The following is a 14763-nucleotide window of genomic DNA, read 5'->3' as shown; positions in this document are numbered from 1 at the left end:
GGATAGGTGGAGAGGAGGGATAGGTAGGGTGGGGGACAGGTAGGGAGGAGGGATAGGTAGGGTGGGGGATAGTTAGGGTGGGGGATAGGTGGAGAGGGGGGATAGGTGGGGGGGAATAGGTGGGGTGGGGGATGGGTGGAGTGGGGGATAGGTGGGGAGAGGTGATATGTGGAGTGGAGGGGATAGGTGGGCTGGGGGCATCGGGGTGGGACAGGGAAGGGGAGACAGGTAGGGTGGGGGGCAGATGGGGAGAAGGAACAGGTGGGGAGGGGTGGATCGGTGGGAGGGTTAGGTGGGGGGAATTAGGTAGGATGGGGGATTGATAGGCAAAGGTCGTGGGGTGGGGGGATTGAAGCTCACTCACTCACATGTCTGGCACCTGCCCTGGGAAGACAAAAGCATCTGGGAGCAGGACCAGCTGAGACTCTCTGCCCTCCCCTCCCCTGCTCCTGCCCCCTTGCCCTCTCTCTCTCCCAGCAGTCCCTCCAGCAGAGCGGCTTCAGGAGAGGCTGATTTCTGACTTACGGCTCAAGGCTTCAAAGATGCACATCCCCAGAGACAGCGCCCCGTAGACACTCTATCATCCTTTAGACCCAGCCTCCGAAGTCCTGCAACATCCCTTCCATTGAATTCTAGCCTCAGAAGGCAGTCGCTAAGGCCAGCCAGCAATAATCGAGGGGAGGGCAATTACTCCACCTTTTGCTGGGAATGGCATCAAAGAATTTGCAGATACATTTTAAAACCACCACACCTATAAAAATCCTTTCTCATTCCTTTTTTTTTTTTAAGAATCTATTTATTTATTTGACAGAGATAGAGAGAAGAGAGAGCAAGAGCAGGGCAAGCGGCAAAGGGAAAGGAAGAAGCAGGCTCCCCGCAGAGCAGGCCCCCCCCCCAACTTGGCCCAATCCCAGGACCCTGGGATCACGACCTGAGCCAAAAGCAGATGCTCAACCCATTGAGCCACCCAGGAGCCCCTTTTCTTATTCCTTTAGACTGACTTTTTATTGCTGCCAAAAAATGCGGGGCGCCTGGGTGGCACAGCGGTTAAGCGTCTGCCTTCGGCTCAGGGCGTGATCCCGGCGTTCTGGGATCGAGCCCCACATCAGGCTCCTCCGCTATGAGCCTGCTTCTTCCTCTCCCACTCCCCCTGCTTGTGTTCCCTCTCTCACTGGCTGTCTCTATCTCTGTCAAATAAATAAATAAAATCTTTAAAAAAAAAAATGCATATCCAACCAACGCCGACCGGCCACCGCTCACATGAAAAGGCACTTCCGAATCACCAATCTGATCCATAAAATTACAGAACGTGGACACCCTTTAGGTCCCATCTAGACTTCGCTGGGGAGAAAGCAGTCCCAGCGAGGCTAACTGTCTTGGCGCAGGGAGCCACCATGGCTCTGCCCACCACCGCTACCGTCTTCCCAGGATCATTCGCCAACATTCTCTGATGTACATGCACTCTTCAAGGTATTCTGCAAATGCCATCTTGTCCAGCCTTTATCACCCTTATAGGAGCAGTTGCTGTTTTCCAGATGGGTCAACTGAGGCTCAGCAACACTGAATGGCCCAAAACCCAAGGTCTGGCTTGGCTTTGTTACATAGCCAAAAATCTATCGACCTCAAAAGCTCATGTTCAGTCCACTGTGTGGCACCCCCTGGGGATCGGCTGGTTGGGGAGGTAAGGAGCTGGGCTGGGGGTGGGGGGGAGGCAGGGTCACATTGCTGGCTCTTATCTGAACTCAGCAGCATCGAACTTCCTCTGCTGAAGAAGAAGCCTTCAGAGAACCGTCCCTGTGAGGCAACCAGGAACTTACACCCTAACAAAAGGGTGCACCATGACCATGACCGTGAGATCTCTTCTTGTGGGGAAGGGGAAGGACGAATGTGGGTTTTCCGAGCCCTGAGGAGGAAGCCGGAACACCACCTAGCTGCCAGGCTGTGGGGACCACAAGCCCTCCGCTGGCTGAGGCTGTGCCAAGCTGACCTCTGAGAAAGAGGAGGACGAGAACATTCAGGCTGTCGACTCCTCCCCAAGGCTCTAGCACAGGAGCCGCCGAGGAGCCATGAAAGACTTTCTCTAACCACCCACTTCGTAACTCCTGTTTGGCTTTTGTTTGCTCCCCAAACTGCTCTGTGCAAGTAAACACAGCCTAAGGGTTCTTGTCTCTTCCTGAGATCTCACTTTCAGCTAATGAAGAAAGACACAAAGCTCTTGAAAAGATATTTCATCAGATTTGTGCATTTTTGTACAAGTTGCAGCCCCTTCCTTCAACCTTCTGGAATCAGTTCAATTGCAGGAAGATGGGGAGGCAGAAAAAAAAAAAAATGAAGTGGATTTTAGAACAACTTGGCAAATTAGCAAAGTTTGTAACATCATTAAAGAGCTCTTAAATATTCTTCCCTGAACTCCATTTTTATCTTGTGAATGCATTTCAGTAATTGCTCTAAAGGAAATGTGGAACTTTGGCACAAACATAAATGTTTGCATGATTTAAAATGCAGTGGCAGCAAAGATCATGATTTTTTAAATTGCTAATTCTTAAGCTAACCTTTTCGGTTTGTCTCATCTTGAAAAATGCCAGTTCCTATCCTCAGAAGCTGTAATAAAGACAATGCATATATTATTTAGTTCTTTATAATTGCAAACAACTTAGCTATATTTCAATACTCATCCCTCAGCTCCAACATGGAGCATACGTAAGATGATTACAATCATTCCATCACTCTGTAAACAGAACACCGGGGCACTGAGACACAAGACTCTTTTCTTAAAGCCAACAGGTCAGACAGAGAAGTTCATCCAGAGCCAGATGGATTTCAATCTGACCACCTTACCCCAAACCACTTATTGCTCAGCTCCATCCGTACTTGTCGATCATAGGAATCAAGGGCCGAGACCTAGAGTAGATAGGCCGGCCTGTCACTTAGGCAGACTAGCATTCCAGCCCTGCCTAATTGAATTAGTCAGGACAATTAACACTAGCTGCTGTAACAGAGAAGCTCCAAGATCCCGAAGGCTTAACACAACGGTCCGAAGGCCCAGGGACATCAAGAGAGAGCTGCAGAGGGGGGTGCTCTGTTCTACACAGTCATTCAGGGACTGAGGGTCCTTCCATCTCAAATGCCACCAATAAGTGGGCTCCAAGGCCACCACTAATGGGTAAAGAGAGAAAGCATGGGGGACCCCACAGGGGACTAGGGGAACCAAGCCTGACCGTGACGAACATCGCTTCCACCCACCTTCTATCCAGAACTGTCACACGGCCCCCGCTTCACTGCAGGAGAGGCTGAAGATGAGCTCTGTGTCCAAGAGGAACAGGAACTTCTTTGGTGAACACAAGCATTAGCTCTGCCAGCCCAGCAGGAGACAAGGATAGTTCTAGGCTGCCTGATGTCAGCTTCCCTAAAGCAGACCCTGGTCCAGTATACACAGTACCGTCACAAAGACTTGTCCCTGCCTCCTAGAAACTCCAAACTAAAGTTCTACCCCACATACTCACCCGCAAATCTCTCGCACAGGTCAGGATGGTGAACAGGAATGAGAGGGGTGCGTTGGAGCCAAAGGGCTTACCTTCTGGACTCGAGAACTACGTATCAGCTCGGGGCACTGGCTTCCAGAAGCAGGTGACTCTATAACCCTCCAAAGCCCCACACATCCTCTTGGGCCTGAGCCCTCCCTGGATGGTGTGGCTCCTATCCAAGGCTTGGCTTCCACTAAAAAATGACCCTCACAAGATTACACTGATCTTACCCAATTAAAGCCACCGTGAATACCAATAAATCGGAGACTGGACTGTAGAGAGGGCACAGGGCAGAAGCCAAGAACAAAGCTTGCCTGAGGCCTGCTGAGAGTTGCCCAAACGAAGAAGAAATTAACAATGTGCACCTGTCAGCACTCTTGTTGTGCTAATTTCCTTGCAAATATAAGCAAAGCCTTTTAATTAACTTAATATCAATTTCACTTTTCTCACATTTTGTTCTAATTATGGGCTGGATTTAAAGCTCTCGCAGCATAATTTACAGCCCTAGAATTAACAGCTTTACAACTTTACACACTAGTCACTGTTAACCTGACGGAAGTAAGGTTCCCTGCCACCAACCTGTCACCGAAGCCCCACGCCTGCCCCTCCGCAATCCTCGGGGCCAGCCATCAACGCTGATCAGGACTGGGTGGCGCACCCAGGAGGCAGGGAGTGCCAGTCTCACAAAGGGATACACAGAGAGGGAGCAGGTGGGTGTCTCCAGACAACTTACTTGCTTCTCTGAGTTTCAGCTTCCTCATCTGTAAAATGGGCATAAGAGTATACGTAGGCGTGATGCAGAATTCAGGAGCACAGAACACTTGATACATATTAGGTGCTCAATAAAACCACTGTGCAGGGTAAACTATAGTATATGTATTTATGTGCAAATACCACATACTGTATTTCACCAAATCTAAAATGCCTCCAACTATAAGATGTACCATTTGGGGGGGGGGGGAATGCTACCAATTAAACTGTGACACATCACCTACCCTAAAATGAATGTTTCAGAGACACAAAAATGGCTATTGACTAAATGTGGCTACAGTCTCAGTCCACGACAGGTCTTCAAGACAAATCTCAGTTAACCAAAATGCCCCAGGACTTGAGTATTCTACTCAATGGATTTCCAGTTAGCAAAGAGTCTTGCTTCATTATAATATTCGTTGAAAATACACTGGGGGTGTGGAAGGGATGGCAGACACCGTGGATTCATAATGTAAGTGCCATTCCCGCTCTGGTCTTTTGCCTCAGCCATACTCACTCTCTCCAGAAAGCAAATGTTCTCCTGAAGCAAGGCTGGTCATGTGACCATTTTCCAGCCCACTTTTGCCTCAGCCATACTCACTTTCTCCAGAAAGCAAATGTTCTCCTGAAGCAAGGCTGGTCATGTGACCATTTTCCAGCCCACTTTTGCCTCAGCCATACTCACTTTCTCCAGAAAGCAAATGTTCTCCTGAAGCAAGGCTGGTCATGTGACCATTTTCCAGCCCACTTTTGCCTCAGCCATACTCACTTTCTCCAGGTGACCATTTTCTAGCCCACGCCATACTCACTTTCTCCAGAAAGCAAATGTTCTCCTGAAGCAAGGCTGGTCATGTGACCATTTTCCAGCCCACTTTTGCCTCAGCCATACTCACTTTCTCCAGAAAGCAAATGTTCTCCTGAAGCAAGGCTGGTCATGTGACCATTTTCTAGCCCACATGCAGGGGATGCCAGAGACACTTCTGGAAAAGATTTTCTTTCCAAAAAAAAAGATTTTCTTTCCAGATTAGAGAATAGGAGATGTGGCCACTTCTTTCTTTGTACAAAATGCAATGACTGGAATTACAGCAGCCATCTTGTAATCACGAAGGCCAAGAGAAGTATAGTATCATAAAATTATATCATCATAATGACCTTATGATGCCAAACCAATGCTAGCTACCACTACTTCTGGGCTTGTCACAAGAGAACCAGTTACTTGATGAGTTAATTCCTAAATGACACAGAGAAGGATTTTTAGAAATGAATAAAATGTATTCTCTTGCAAACCCTCGGTTCTGACCACGTTAACAATTCGTTATAATGCAAGGTAGAAATGAACGAGAGCTAAAAGCGACCCATGCAAAGTACCATAAGAGCCCAGAAGATGGGACAAGAATTCTGACAAGGGGATAGAAGGTTTCAGGGATGAAAGGGATTCTGAATGGTTGTTGGAGAATACGTGAGATTTTAATAGGATTGGGGGAGGGGCAGGTGTTACTCATAATCTGAGAGCTAAAGGACCCTAAAGTCATGTAGCTCTCAGTTATACACACATAAACTTTGCTCCCCCCTATAAGAGGGTAGAACTAGAACCCCAGTCTCCCATTAGTTCAGTGCTCTTTCTACAGGAATGGACAGCACCTAACAAGGCATGTATAACCATTAGACACCCCTCAGTAAACACTAATCACACAATTAGCCATTGTGTCTGAGGCTGGGCTGGAAGGAGGCTCTTGCGGAACCTTGCTCCCTATTAACTGTCGGCACGCTCCCGTGCTGGTGTCCGGATGTGGCCGCCTGTAATTATGGCGGTGGTTTATTACTCATGCATGGCAAGGCTGAGGCTCTGCAGTTAGCAATGACAGGGACATTATTAAAAGGGAAAACTTCTCTATCAGTGGCTAAGCCAATTGTCATCCTTGTGTCGGAACAGTCTAGAGACCTGTGAGGAGCAGTAACTAAAGCAGAAGAAGGTCTTTCCACCAAATGAGCCCTGCATTTTTTCAAGTGCTGCAGCCATCAGGAAAGGAGGGAAGGAGGGAGGGAGGGAGGGAGACCCCCACCCCTGCTGAGGGGCAGCTCCTATTGCCCCCCTAGTCAAAGGCCATTCCATGGAGAGCTGGCTTTCCTGGACTTCCAGCTTCGGCAGCAGCCGGGGAAGCGGGTTCTGCCCTGCCACAGAGCACGCCAGCTGAATCCAGAAGGGGTTGCAGGACCAGAGGCCAGGTGGTGGCCTCAGGAGGCAGACCCAGGGGAATCTCAGTGGGACAAAGCCTGCCTGTGGTGGCAGCTGGGGTAGAAGAGGCTTCTATGTCACCTGAGAGCAGCGGGGGCAGGGGGAGCCTCAACCCCTCGTCCTCACCGTCACCCCCCTGGGGTCCCCCAGCCCCAAGGCCACCTGGCTTCCTCTTTGGCTGGGGAACAGAAAGGGAGACCTATTGTAAGTGCTAGACAAGCTGAGGGCCCAGCTGAGACTGCCCGGGGTGCAAGCGTCCTAAGGGCACCAGCCCCTTGCCGTGGTGGGACTTCTCCGCGGAATCAGCTGCCCCAGGATTAGGGAGACAGCAGGGATATGGAGCAGAGGACACAGGGAGGAGGAGGACCCTGGAGGAGCCGGCAGAATTCCTGACAGGATGGCCGAGGGAGCAGCTGTCCGGCTGAATGGGGAAGGATAGAGCCACAGGGAGCCAGAGAAGGCTGGGGGGCAATGGGGGCGTGGCTGGGAGGGCCTCAAGGAGGTCAAGAGCAGCAGGGAAGGGCAGGGGAGAACAAGCTCAAGGGGAGTGCACAGGGCAGAGCTCTGAGGGCTGATTTAGATTTTCCAGAGGGAGCCATTCCAGGTGCTGACCCTCAGGCCGGGATGTGGCCAAGGATGCGGCTCCAAAGTGGGGTGCGCTGTGATCTTTGAAGCTCAGAGGGCCAGCTGCATCTTGCAGCAGGGGCACGGCTGGGCCGGTGATGCCAACACGTACACCCGCCCCTGGATTTTAACCCATTTTCCCACCTGTTTGTGCCTACACTGAACCTGATGACATCAATTCCCTTATGTCACTGTGGTGCCCTGATCACGCAGTGGCCCCCCCATGTCTGCAGAATTGAGTCCAAAGCAGCCTGGGACTCGAAGCAGTGTCCACCTGCTGCTCCAGACAAGCCCCTGCCTCACCAGCAAGTTCTCACCACACAGCCTCCCCTAGGTTCCCGCACACATTTCTGCCTCCGTCCCCGCTGCTCCCCACGCCGGCCACCTTGAGGATTCCCAGTCCTGGGCCCAGACGAGACCATCGTCTGTGACTCGCTTCCCCATCAGGTCCCCGGGTGGCAGGGGTGAGGGGGGGGGCTGCTGCTGACCACCTGTGTCCTACAGTGCACGTGTCAAAACTTCTGAGTTCTGGGGTTCAAGTTCAACACTCACTGGCTAAGCACGTCCCGCATGCCAGTCCAGGCCTCAGCCCTTCCATCCTCGTGCTACTAACTCTTCCATGACCTCATATGCACCGGGTAAAACCACAGACACACCTTTCCAACGACACCACAGCTGTCTGCCCCTCCCCATATCCTGGCCCCCAGCCCACGGCCGGCGGTGAGGAAGCGCTCAGAACACCCATGAGCTTCCGTCGCGGGGTCTGACGTGTAGAGGCTGCCGTTTCTTCTCCTCTGCCTCACAAGCATCCCCCAAAGGCATCATCTTCATAAGTCAAGTGGAAGAGGGAGAGGGAGAAAGAAGAAGGAAACCGAATTTGGCCTTAGACAAACACGGGAAGGAAGAAGGATCCCCATTCATTCAGAGTCCAAGCAAGTTAGAAGGAAAAGGACCTCCTCTTGCCCCTTTGGAGATTCACATCGCAGACAGCAATGACCACACTCCGCCACAAAGCGTGGCTAGCTGCTCGTGCACTCGTGCCAGAAATATCTGCTAAGCCATCTGCTATGGGCCAGGATGGTTCTCAGCATCTGGGATGCGATGGGGGGCAGGCCAGCAGGGTCCCTCCCTTCTCCCAGCGGCCACACGCTGGGCCCTGGGGCTTGGCCTGTCCGCTCTGAATCCCATTCCATCCTGCCTTACAAAGACCCCATTTCTCAGTGGAGGGGTGAAGTGATTAGCCCAAGGTCACAGAGCTCGTAAGTGCCAGAACCAGTCATCCAATCCAGTCTGCCTGACGCCCGAGTGAACAAACTTTATTTTTCCCAATCTTAGATTCTTAGAAGAGACTTGCAGGTTATCTGATCTCAGATTTTCTTCGCCTGCCATGCGCCTTACCGAGCCCATGCCCTTCCTCCCGTTGCCGCTTCTGGCTCTAATTACGGAGCCTTCTTCCTGTCCACAAAGAACACTCCCGATTTGGCAACAGCAAAGGTCAGGGGGTTGGATTTCTTCCTCGAGAATAACATGGTGGCCTCTTCCCCCGCCACCTGGACAGGCGGCAGCCAAGCCCGCTAGCAGGGTGCCTGTCGCCCACACTGCCTCTGAGGGCTCCCCACCTCTCCAGGAGGGGTGGCTACACCAGGTGCTAGTGGTCCATCGGAGGGAAAGGAAGTGAGGCTCCCTCCAGCGCCCAGACCCTGGCTCCATGGATGGAGCCTGGGCCCCTGCCTGCCACAGAGGCCCGCTCGCAGCACATGGAGGCTCGAACTACCCTGGTCTCCTTCTGACGCTCATTGCAGCGACTGATTTTAATACAAACATTTGCCCTCTCTTCCCCCCTTCCCTCCATCCCACAGCCAGTGCTGGTCCCAGCCAGCTCTGGAGTCTCCAGGCACACAGCTGTATCCTGGCAGCAGGAAGGGAACAGCTCCAGGCCAGCTCTGGTGTCCATGAAGACGTGCTTTCAAAATGCCATCCCTCTCTTTGTGACTCCACCTGGAGGCCTCTGGGAGCCCATCTCCACCTCTGTCTGGCTGTCCTCCCGCGTCAGGCTGGGTGGCTCTGCCGGGGCTGCTAGGAACCTGTGGGCTTTCTGCAGCTCCGACCCCAGCTTCGTCTGCCTCTGCAGCTTGGGGGCAGGACTCGGATAGGTAATTTTGACTTCTCCCTGTTCCCACAAAGATTTTCAATTTCTTCAAGCCACCCGGCTTCTACTCAATATCCTTCTGAAATCTAAATTTGGAAGCTAACCTGAATCGATTGCATTTCCTCTTATGACAGAGCTGCCCTGGGCTTTACTGGAGCAGTGATGTGCGTCCTTGTGACTCACCGTACAGGGGCTCTCGATGAGGGCGGGGGTCGCCAGCCAGAGCTCTCGGGGCTGGCATGGGGCAGGTCACACAGGGAAACACCGTCTCTACCCCAAGTCCTCGGGAGGGCGCTGGGCAGGGGAAAAGTACCGAGTCTTCAGAAAATCTTGGCACTGCCCTTCCCTGGCTCTGTCATCCTGGCTAAGTCACACAGGATCTCTGTTCCTCACCTTTTTCTCAGCTCTAAAATGAGAGAAACAAATAACTTCCTCAGAAGGTGACAGAAAGTCACAAGTCATGTGCAGAGTTCCATGAGAATTCCAACAAGAAATCTGTCTGTCCCTAGGTCCACTGTTCCTAATGCTCGTACTAAAACACCAAGGCACCATTTTGTAAAATATTTTAACACAGCATTATTTTCTCTCATGTAACTCTTTCTTTTAGGTTTTCCAAATTTCCTACAATAAATATAAATGAATTTTCTTCTACCAAAAAAAAAGGAATATAAAACCCTATTCATATTATAAAAATCACACATTCAAAGAAAATATACTGAAATGCATTGTTCCCTATGCTGGACAACTGCTTCCCTTCCAAGTTCCCCCAAAGGATCTGGAGCCCTTCCATCGGGAGAGTGAAGGACCAGAACAGCCTCAAGATGGCTCAGGCAAGATGGTGGAGACAAGATGGCTTCCTCACACTCTGTCTCCCCAGCTAAGTCCTTGTTGCTCCCTCCCCCTCACCACATCCACCCAGCCCGACCCAGCCATGACAGTGTCGAGACTATTTCCTCCTTGTCTATCCTTTAACTCCTCAAACTAGCACCCATCCAATTAATCAACCACATTCTGTACAAGGTGCTGTGGATGATGCTTGAAGGATAGAAGTGGTATTCAAAAGTCCAAAATATAGTTCAAGCCCTTGAAAAGCCTACCATCCAGTTCTGGGCTCAAAAGACAAACCCATAGCGGCACAAGAATATCAGCCATGAGTGCAAAGAGTCACCGACAAGAAAGCTTCTAGCACCTCGGAGCAGGAAGAGCTCAGACATGCGGCCTGGCACAACCCCACTCCCACCCCCAGGGCAAGGACCCTGAGCCAAACTTGAAGGGATGGAGGAATAGAGAAAGGGAGCAGGGACGGCAAACCCTGACAACTTCCCGAAGGCTGGGGCTGAACTGTGGAGGCCACAATCCCAAGGCAAGTGCTGGGAATTCCCGTGAGCAGATGGGTCCGGCCGGAGGAGGCAGAAGGCACGGGCAAGGTGGGAACCTGGGAGATGCTGGTGGCAGCTGGCTGTCTCCAGCCCTGACTATCAGCCTCCAGGCCTGACCGTGATTCCTTAGGAAACAGAAAGCCACTAGAAGCTGGGCCCATGCAGACAGCTGGAGCCACGTGTGATCAGTGGAATGCCAGCGTGTGAGACCAAACCCAGGGCATGGGGCAGAGCGTACTGTCCAACGACCAGGGTCAGCAGTGGGGGCCTTGCAGAAAGAATGGAAAAGCAGGTGCCAGACAGGGTCTGGAGGGAAAAAACTAACTCATCTCTGTGTGCGTCTCTACTTTCTCTTTAAAGCGTCCTTCTCAGTCTGTAGTAAGAAAACCACAACAGTAACAACAACCTGTAACTGTTTTTCCAAAGGCAGGATTTGAGATTTGGGCACCGAGAATCTTAGCAGAGAGGCTGATTCTAAGGAAGCCTGGAGACCCCTCTCAGGACACCCAGAGAAACCTGTTCCACGAGTGAGCAGCCCCTTGGGTTGCAGGGCTCATGGCCAGGGAGGGGTGGAGCACTCCAGGACTCCCTCCTGCCGGAACTTCCTAAGAGTCCACAGGAAGGTTTGAGAAATCTGAGCAGCCTTGAACACGCCAGCTCTCACTCTATACCCGGAGGGCTGGACCCAAGTGGCCTTGTCTCACAGACCCGCCATTAATTCCTGAGGAATAAAGAACACCAAGGGCAAGGTTTCCTTCTCCTTCAGGAGCAAGGGATAGAGACAGGCTGCAGAGCAAGTGGACACCGGAATCCGGGCCCCAGGAGCCCTTGCCACGCTCAGCCACCCTCCCCCCGCAGCAGGCGGCCCCAGCGGGCCTACTGAGTCAACAGGTGGGACGTACAATGCCCAAGGCAAGCACAGGCAGGCATGAGGCCCTGGCAGGTGGGCTGGAGACGCGGGTCCTCTCCATTTCCTGACTCTTCCCTGCCCTCTTCCTCCGGGGTTTCCATCGCTCCAAATTACACTCAGCAGCCAGGAAAATAGCACCCACCTAGTCGCAGCTAGAATGCCTGGCTTGCCCAGGAAAAGCTCTCATGCCAGTCTTCCTGCCAACTCCTCCTCAGACCGCAAGTCAAGCAAGCTCCGTCTTCCCACCCCACAGGGTCCAACCCAGCCAGACCCAAGTGCCAGGCACCTCCCTCATCCCCCAGGGCACTGCTTACATGACAGAAGAGCACATATGCAAAGAAGCTCAACACTCCCCCCCCCCATAAGAAGCAGGCTCTTGGCTTCTCAGAAGATCCCACCCCCACCCCAACCAGCTGGCACCGTCGGGAGAATGGGTTTTCCTCTTTGCTTGCTCAGTGTAGGCAGTGGGCCACGGTGCAGGCCACAGCTAGCCCAGATGCAAAGTCTCAGGTCCCCACCCCAGCTCTGTGAATCAGAGACTCTGGGGCTGAGGTCCAGAAGCCTGGGACTTCACAGGCCCTCCATCTGACTCTGACGCATGCCAAAGACTGAAGCAGGCTGGTGCCACAGCGAAGAACCTCAATTCTGGAACAGACCCCTGAAGTTCAATTCCCAGCTCCATCCCCTGGCTAGGGGATGGAGCAGGCAGTATCAGCACCTATCTCCTGGGGTTGCTATAAAGACTAAACGAGTCCCTGCATGTCTGTGCACTTAGCAAATACCATTTAGATTGTATTATTCCTCTTTGGGGCATATGGGGGGTGGGCATATGGGGGTGTGGCTATACCATATTTCGTTTCCTAGCTGAAATCAATACTAAAACGACTTGTGTCCCTACGTGCAGGCTAACAGTGAGACCCAGGCTATCTTGCACTCTCTCTTTTGGGTCCTATGGGTGGGTCTTCGGCAGGTATCTGAGTAGAACCAAAGGCCCACCCCACAAGCTTCTCATTTGTCCGCAAACGAACTGGGGATTGCAACTACCCAGGGCAGATACAAGTTCAAAGCCCCCCCTGGATACTTGTGACAATGACATCAAGACCAAGGCGATCCTTTAGAAGGTGCTCAGAGAGCACATCCCACCTAGAAGGGCTCAGCAGGGATCACTGGGGAGCAAAAACTATACCAACTATTATTATCATTATCTTTATGATTATTTGTAGTTCTGGAACTATCAGGAGCACAGGAGTCAGAAGCTAAGGAAGGGAGGTGGCAGCCTTGGATCTGCCTTACATGCCAACCCTACAGACCCGGGAAAGCTGCTTGTACTCAAGTAGGTGATACTCACTCTGACCTTGGGGACAGCAAGTGTCCAATGACCCATCCATCCCTGGGCCAGATGTGACCAGGGCACCTCAAAAGTCTCCCCCATCTCCAGAAGCCCTGAGAACATTTTGCACGGGACAGATTCGGACAACTGCCATTAATTGGATGGCACCCCTCGCTTTGCTACACTCTGAAACACTGCTTCCCCAACCCGCCTGGAACTGTAAACAATCGCCCGCCCTCAAGCAGCTCTCCAGCGAGAAACCGGGTGTGTTTCTAACAGCAGCCTCCACCGGCAGCAGCAGGAAGGGAGGAGTGTGCAGCCCGCCTCCCGGAGAGATGACATATTCATCCAACTTACCACCGAAGCGCATTAGCGCCAGACCTGAGGCCTTGACTTTGCAGACATTTCAGCCCGCTCGTGTCCCTCCCTGTCTGACCCCCGCAAACGCTGAGCTGCAAGAGCTATTTCCCCCACGTCGGCCGGCCTGCGCCTCCAGTCCCATTTGGCCGCGCGACTAGTTTCCGCACTCGGGCTGGAGTCGCCAGGTAATGACTCCCGCACGCGGGCACCGGCTGTACTGACATGTTTCCACAATAAAAGCAAACTTACAGCTGGGGCACAGAAGAAGCAGGTCATTCTTTCCAGCAGCCCCAGCCTCCCGGCCCAGACAGAGCAGAAAGGATAAGAGGGAGCCTGCGGGAGCCAGGAGGTACCGGCTCCCTCCGCACCGCGCACAGGGCCCCAGGGGGTGACCGGTGCCCGGCCCGCCCGCGCAGAGCTCCGTGGGCGCCCGCGCGTGTCCTTACCATTCAGTTGCCGATAGACGATGTCCTCGAGCAGCGAGAGGCGCTTCAGGACCGCATCCTGGATGGGGCTGGCGCTGTGCGCGCTAAGGTTGGCCGCCTCGGCGCGCGGCCGAATCTCGTGGAAGGCGTCTCCGCTGCGCACCGAGATGGGCCGGCACTTGGCCAGGAAGAGCACGAAGCCGGCCACCGCGATCAAGTTCAACACCAGCAGCACTTTGACTCTTCTCAGTGAAGCCATCAAACACGCCCGCCCGGCCCTCGCCCCGGACCCGCGCCCCCTCAGGCTCCGGCGAGGCGCGGGGCAGCCGGGGTCGTGCGAGCCTCACACTCCGGACGGCCGGCGGGGAGCCCAGAGGCTCCCGGCCCCGCAGCGCGGATGCTCGGGCAGCGGAGACGGCTGGGAGGACGGGGCGGTCGGGGGGGAGCGCGAAACCGGTCACATGGAAGCCCACGGTGTGCAGAAGTGTTCCCGGAGACGCCTGCTCAGTTCCCGGCGCGCGGCCCCTTCCGGGCGCCTCCGCTTCTCGGCGAAGCTCCGGGGGCCGTGCGTCTCTCCGCCGCACCAGCGAGTGGCTCGCCGCTGGACCTCGGGTCGCCGGGAGCCGGGCGGGTGCGGCGCGCAGGTGCCAGGCTCAGGGTTTGCAGCTCGCCCGCGGGAGAGCGCGCCGCGCCTCGGGCCGCACGGCCACCACCCTCGTCCGCAGGCGGCCGTCGCGGCGCGCGGCCCACGGTCTTCAGCCCAGGACCCGCTCCCCGGGGCGGGCGCCTTTGTTCCGCTCACCGACCCGCTCCATCACGCCCGGCAGAGGGAAAGCCCGCGCCCGGCGCCCGCATCCTCGAGGCTCCGCAGTCACGCTTAAGTCTCAATTACTCTCAAAGTGGGGGCAGCACTAGGGGGCGGGCCAAGGGGCAGAGCGCGACGTCCTCTCCGCCCCTCGCGCCGGGGACACCCCACCCCGCCACCAAACTCACCAGCCACAGCGCCGCGGGCGCCCGGACACGTTCCAAGCCCCAACCCCACGCAGGGAGCCTTCGGGGCCTGCCGGTCACACTGG

The 14763-nt window shown here is 54.0% G+C and overlaps 1 protein-coding gene across 2 annotated transcripts in view; it reads right to left on the bottom strand.

Moving 5' to 3' along the window:
* GALNT17 (polypeptide N-acetylgalactosaminyltransferase 17) overlaps nucleotides 1-14425 on the bottom strand; it is a 432856-nt gene extending 418431 nt beyond the window's left edge. The window contains exon 1 of one of the 2 annotated variants that reach the window (XM_040634985.1): nucleotides 13709-14425. In XM_040634985.1, the coding sequence (XP_040490919.1) occupies nucleotides 13709-13946 (238 nt within the window). In that variant the 5' untranslated portion in view covers nucleotides 13947-14425. The remainder of the gene's footprint in view (nucleotides 1-13708) is intronic. The other variant, XM_040634984.1, reaches the window with a different exon arrangement.
* Nucleotides 14426-14763: the final 338 nt, after the last annotated feature.

This window comes from Ursus maritimus, unplaced genomic scaffold (assembly GCF_017311325.1).
Source record: "Ursus maritimus isolate PB19 unplaced genomic scaffold, ASM1731132v1 scaffold_2, whole genome shotgun sequence".
Taxonomy (NCBI): domain Eukaryota; kingdom Metazoa; phylum Chordata; class Mammalia; order Carnivora; family Ursidae; genus Ursus; species Ursus maritimus.
The sequence above is the reverse complement of the archived record's forward strand: the minus strand, read 5'-3'. Positions and strand labels throughout refer to the sequence as shown.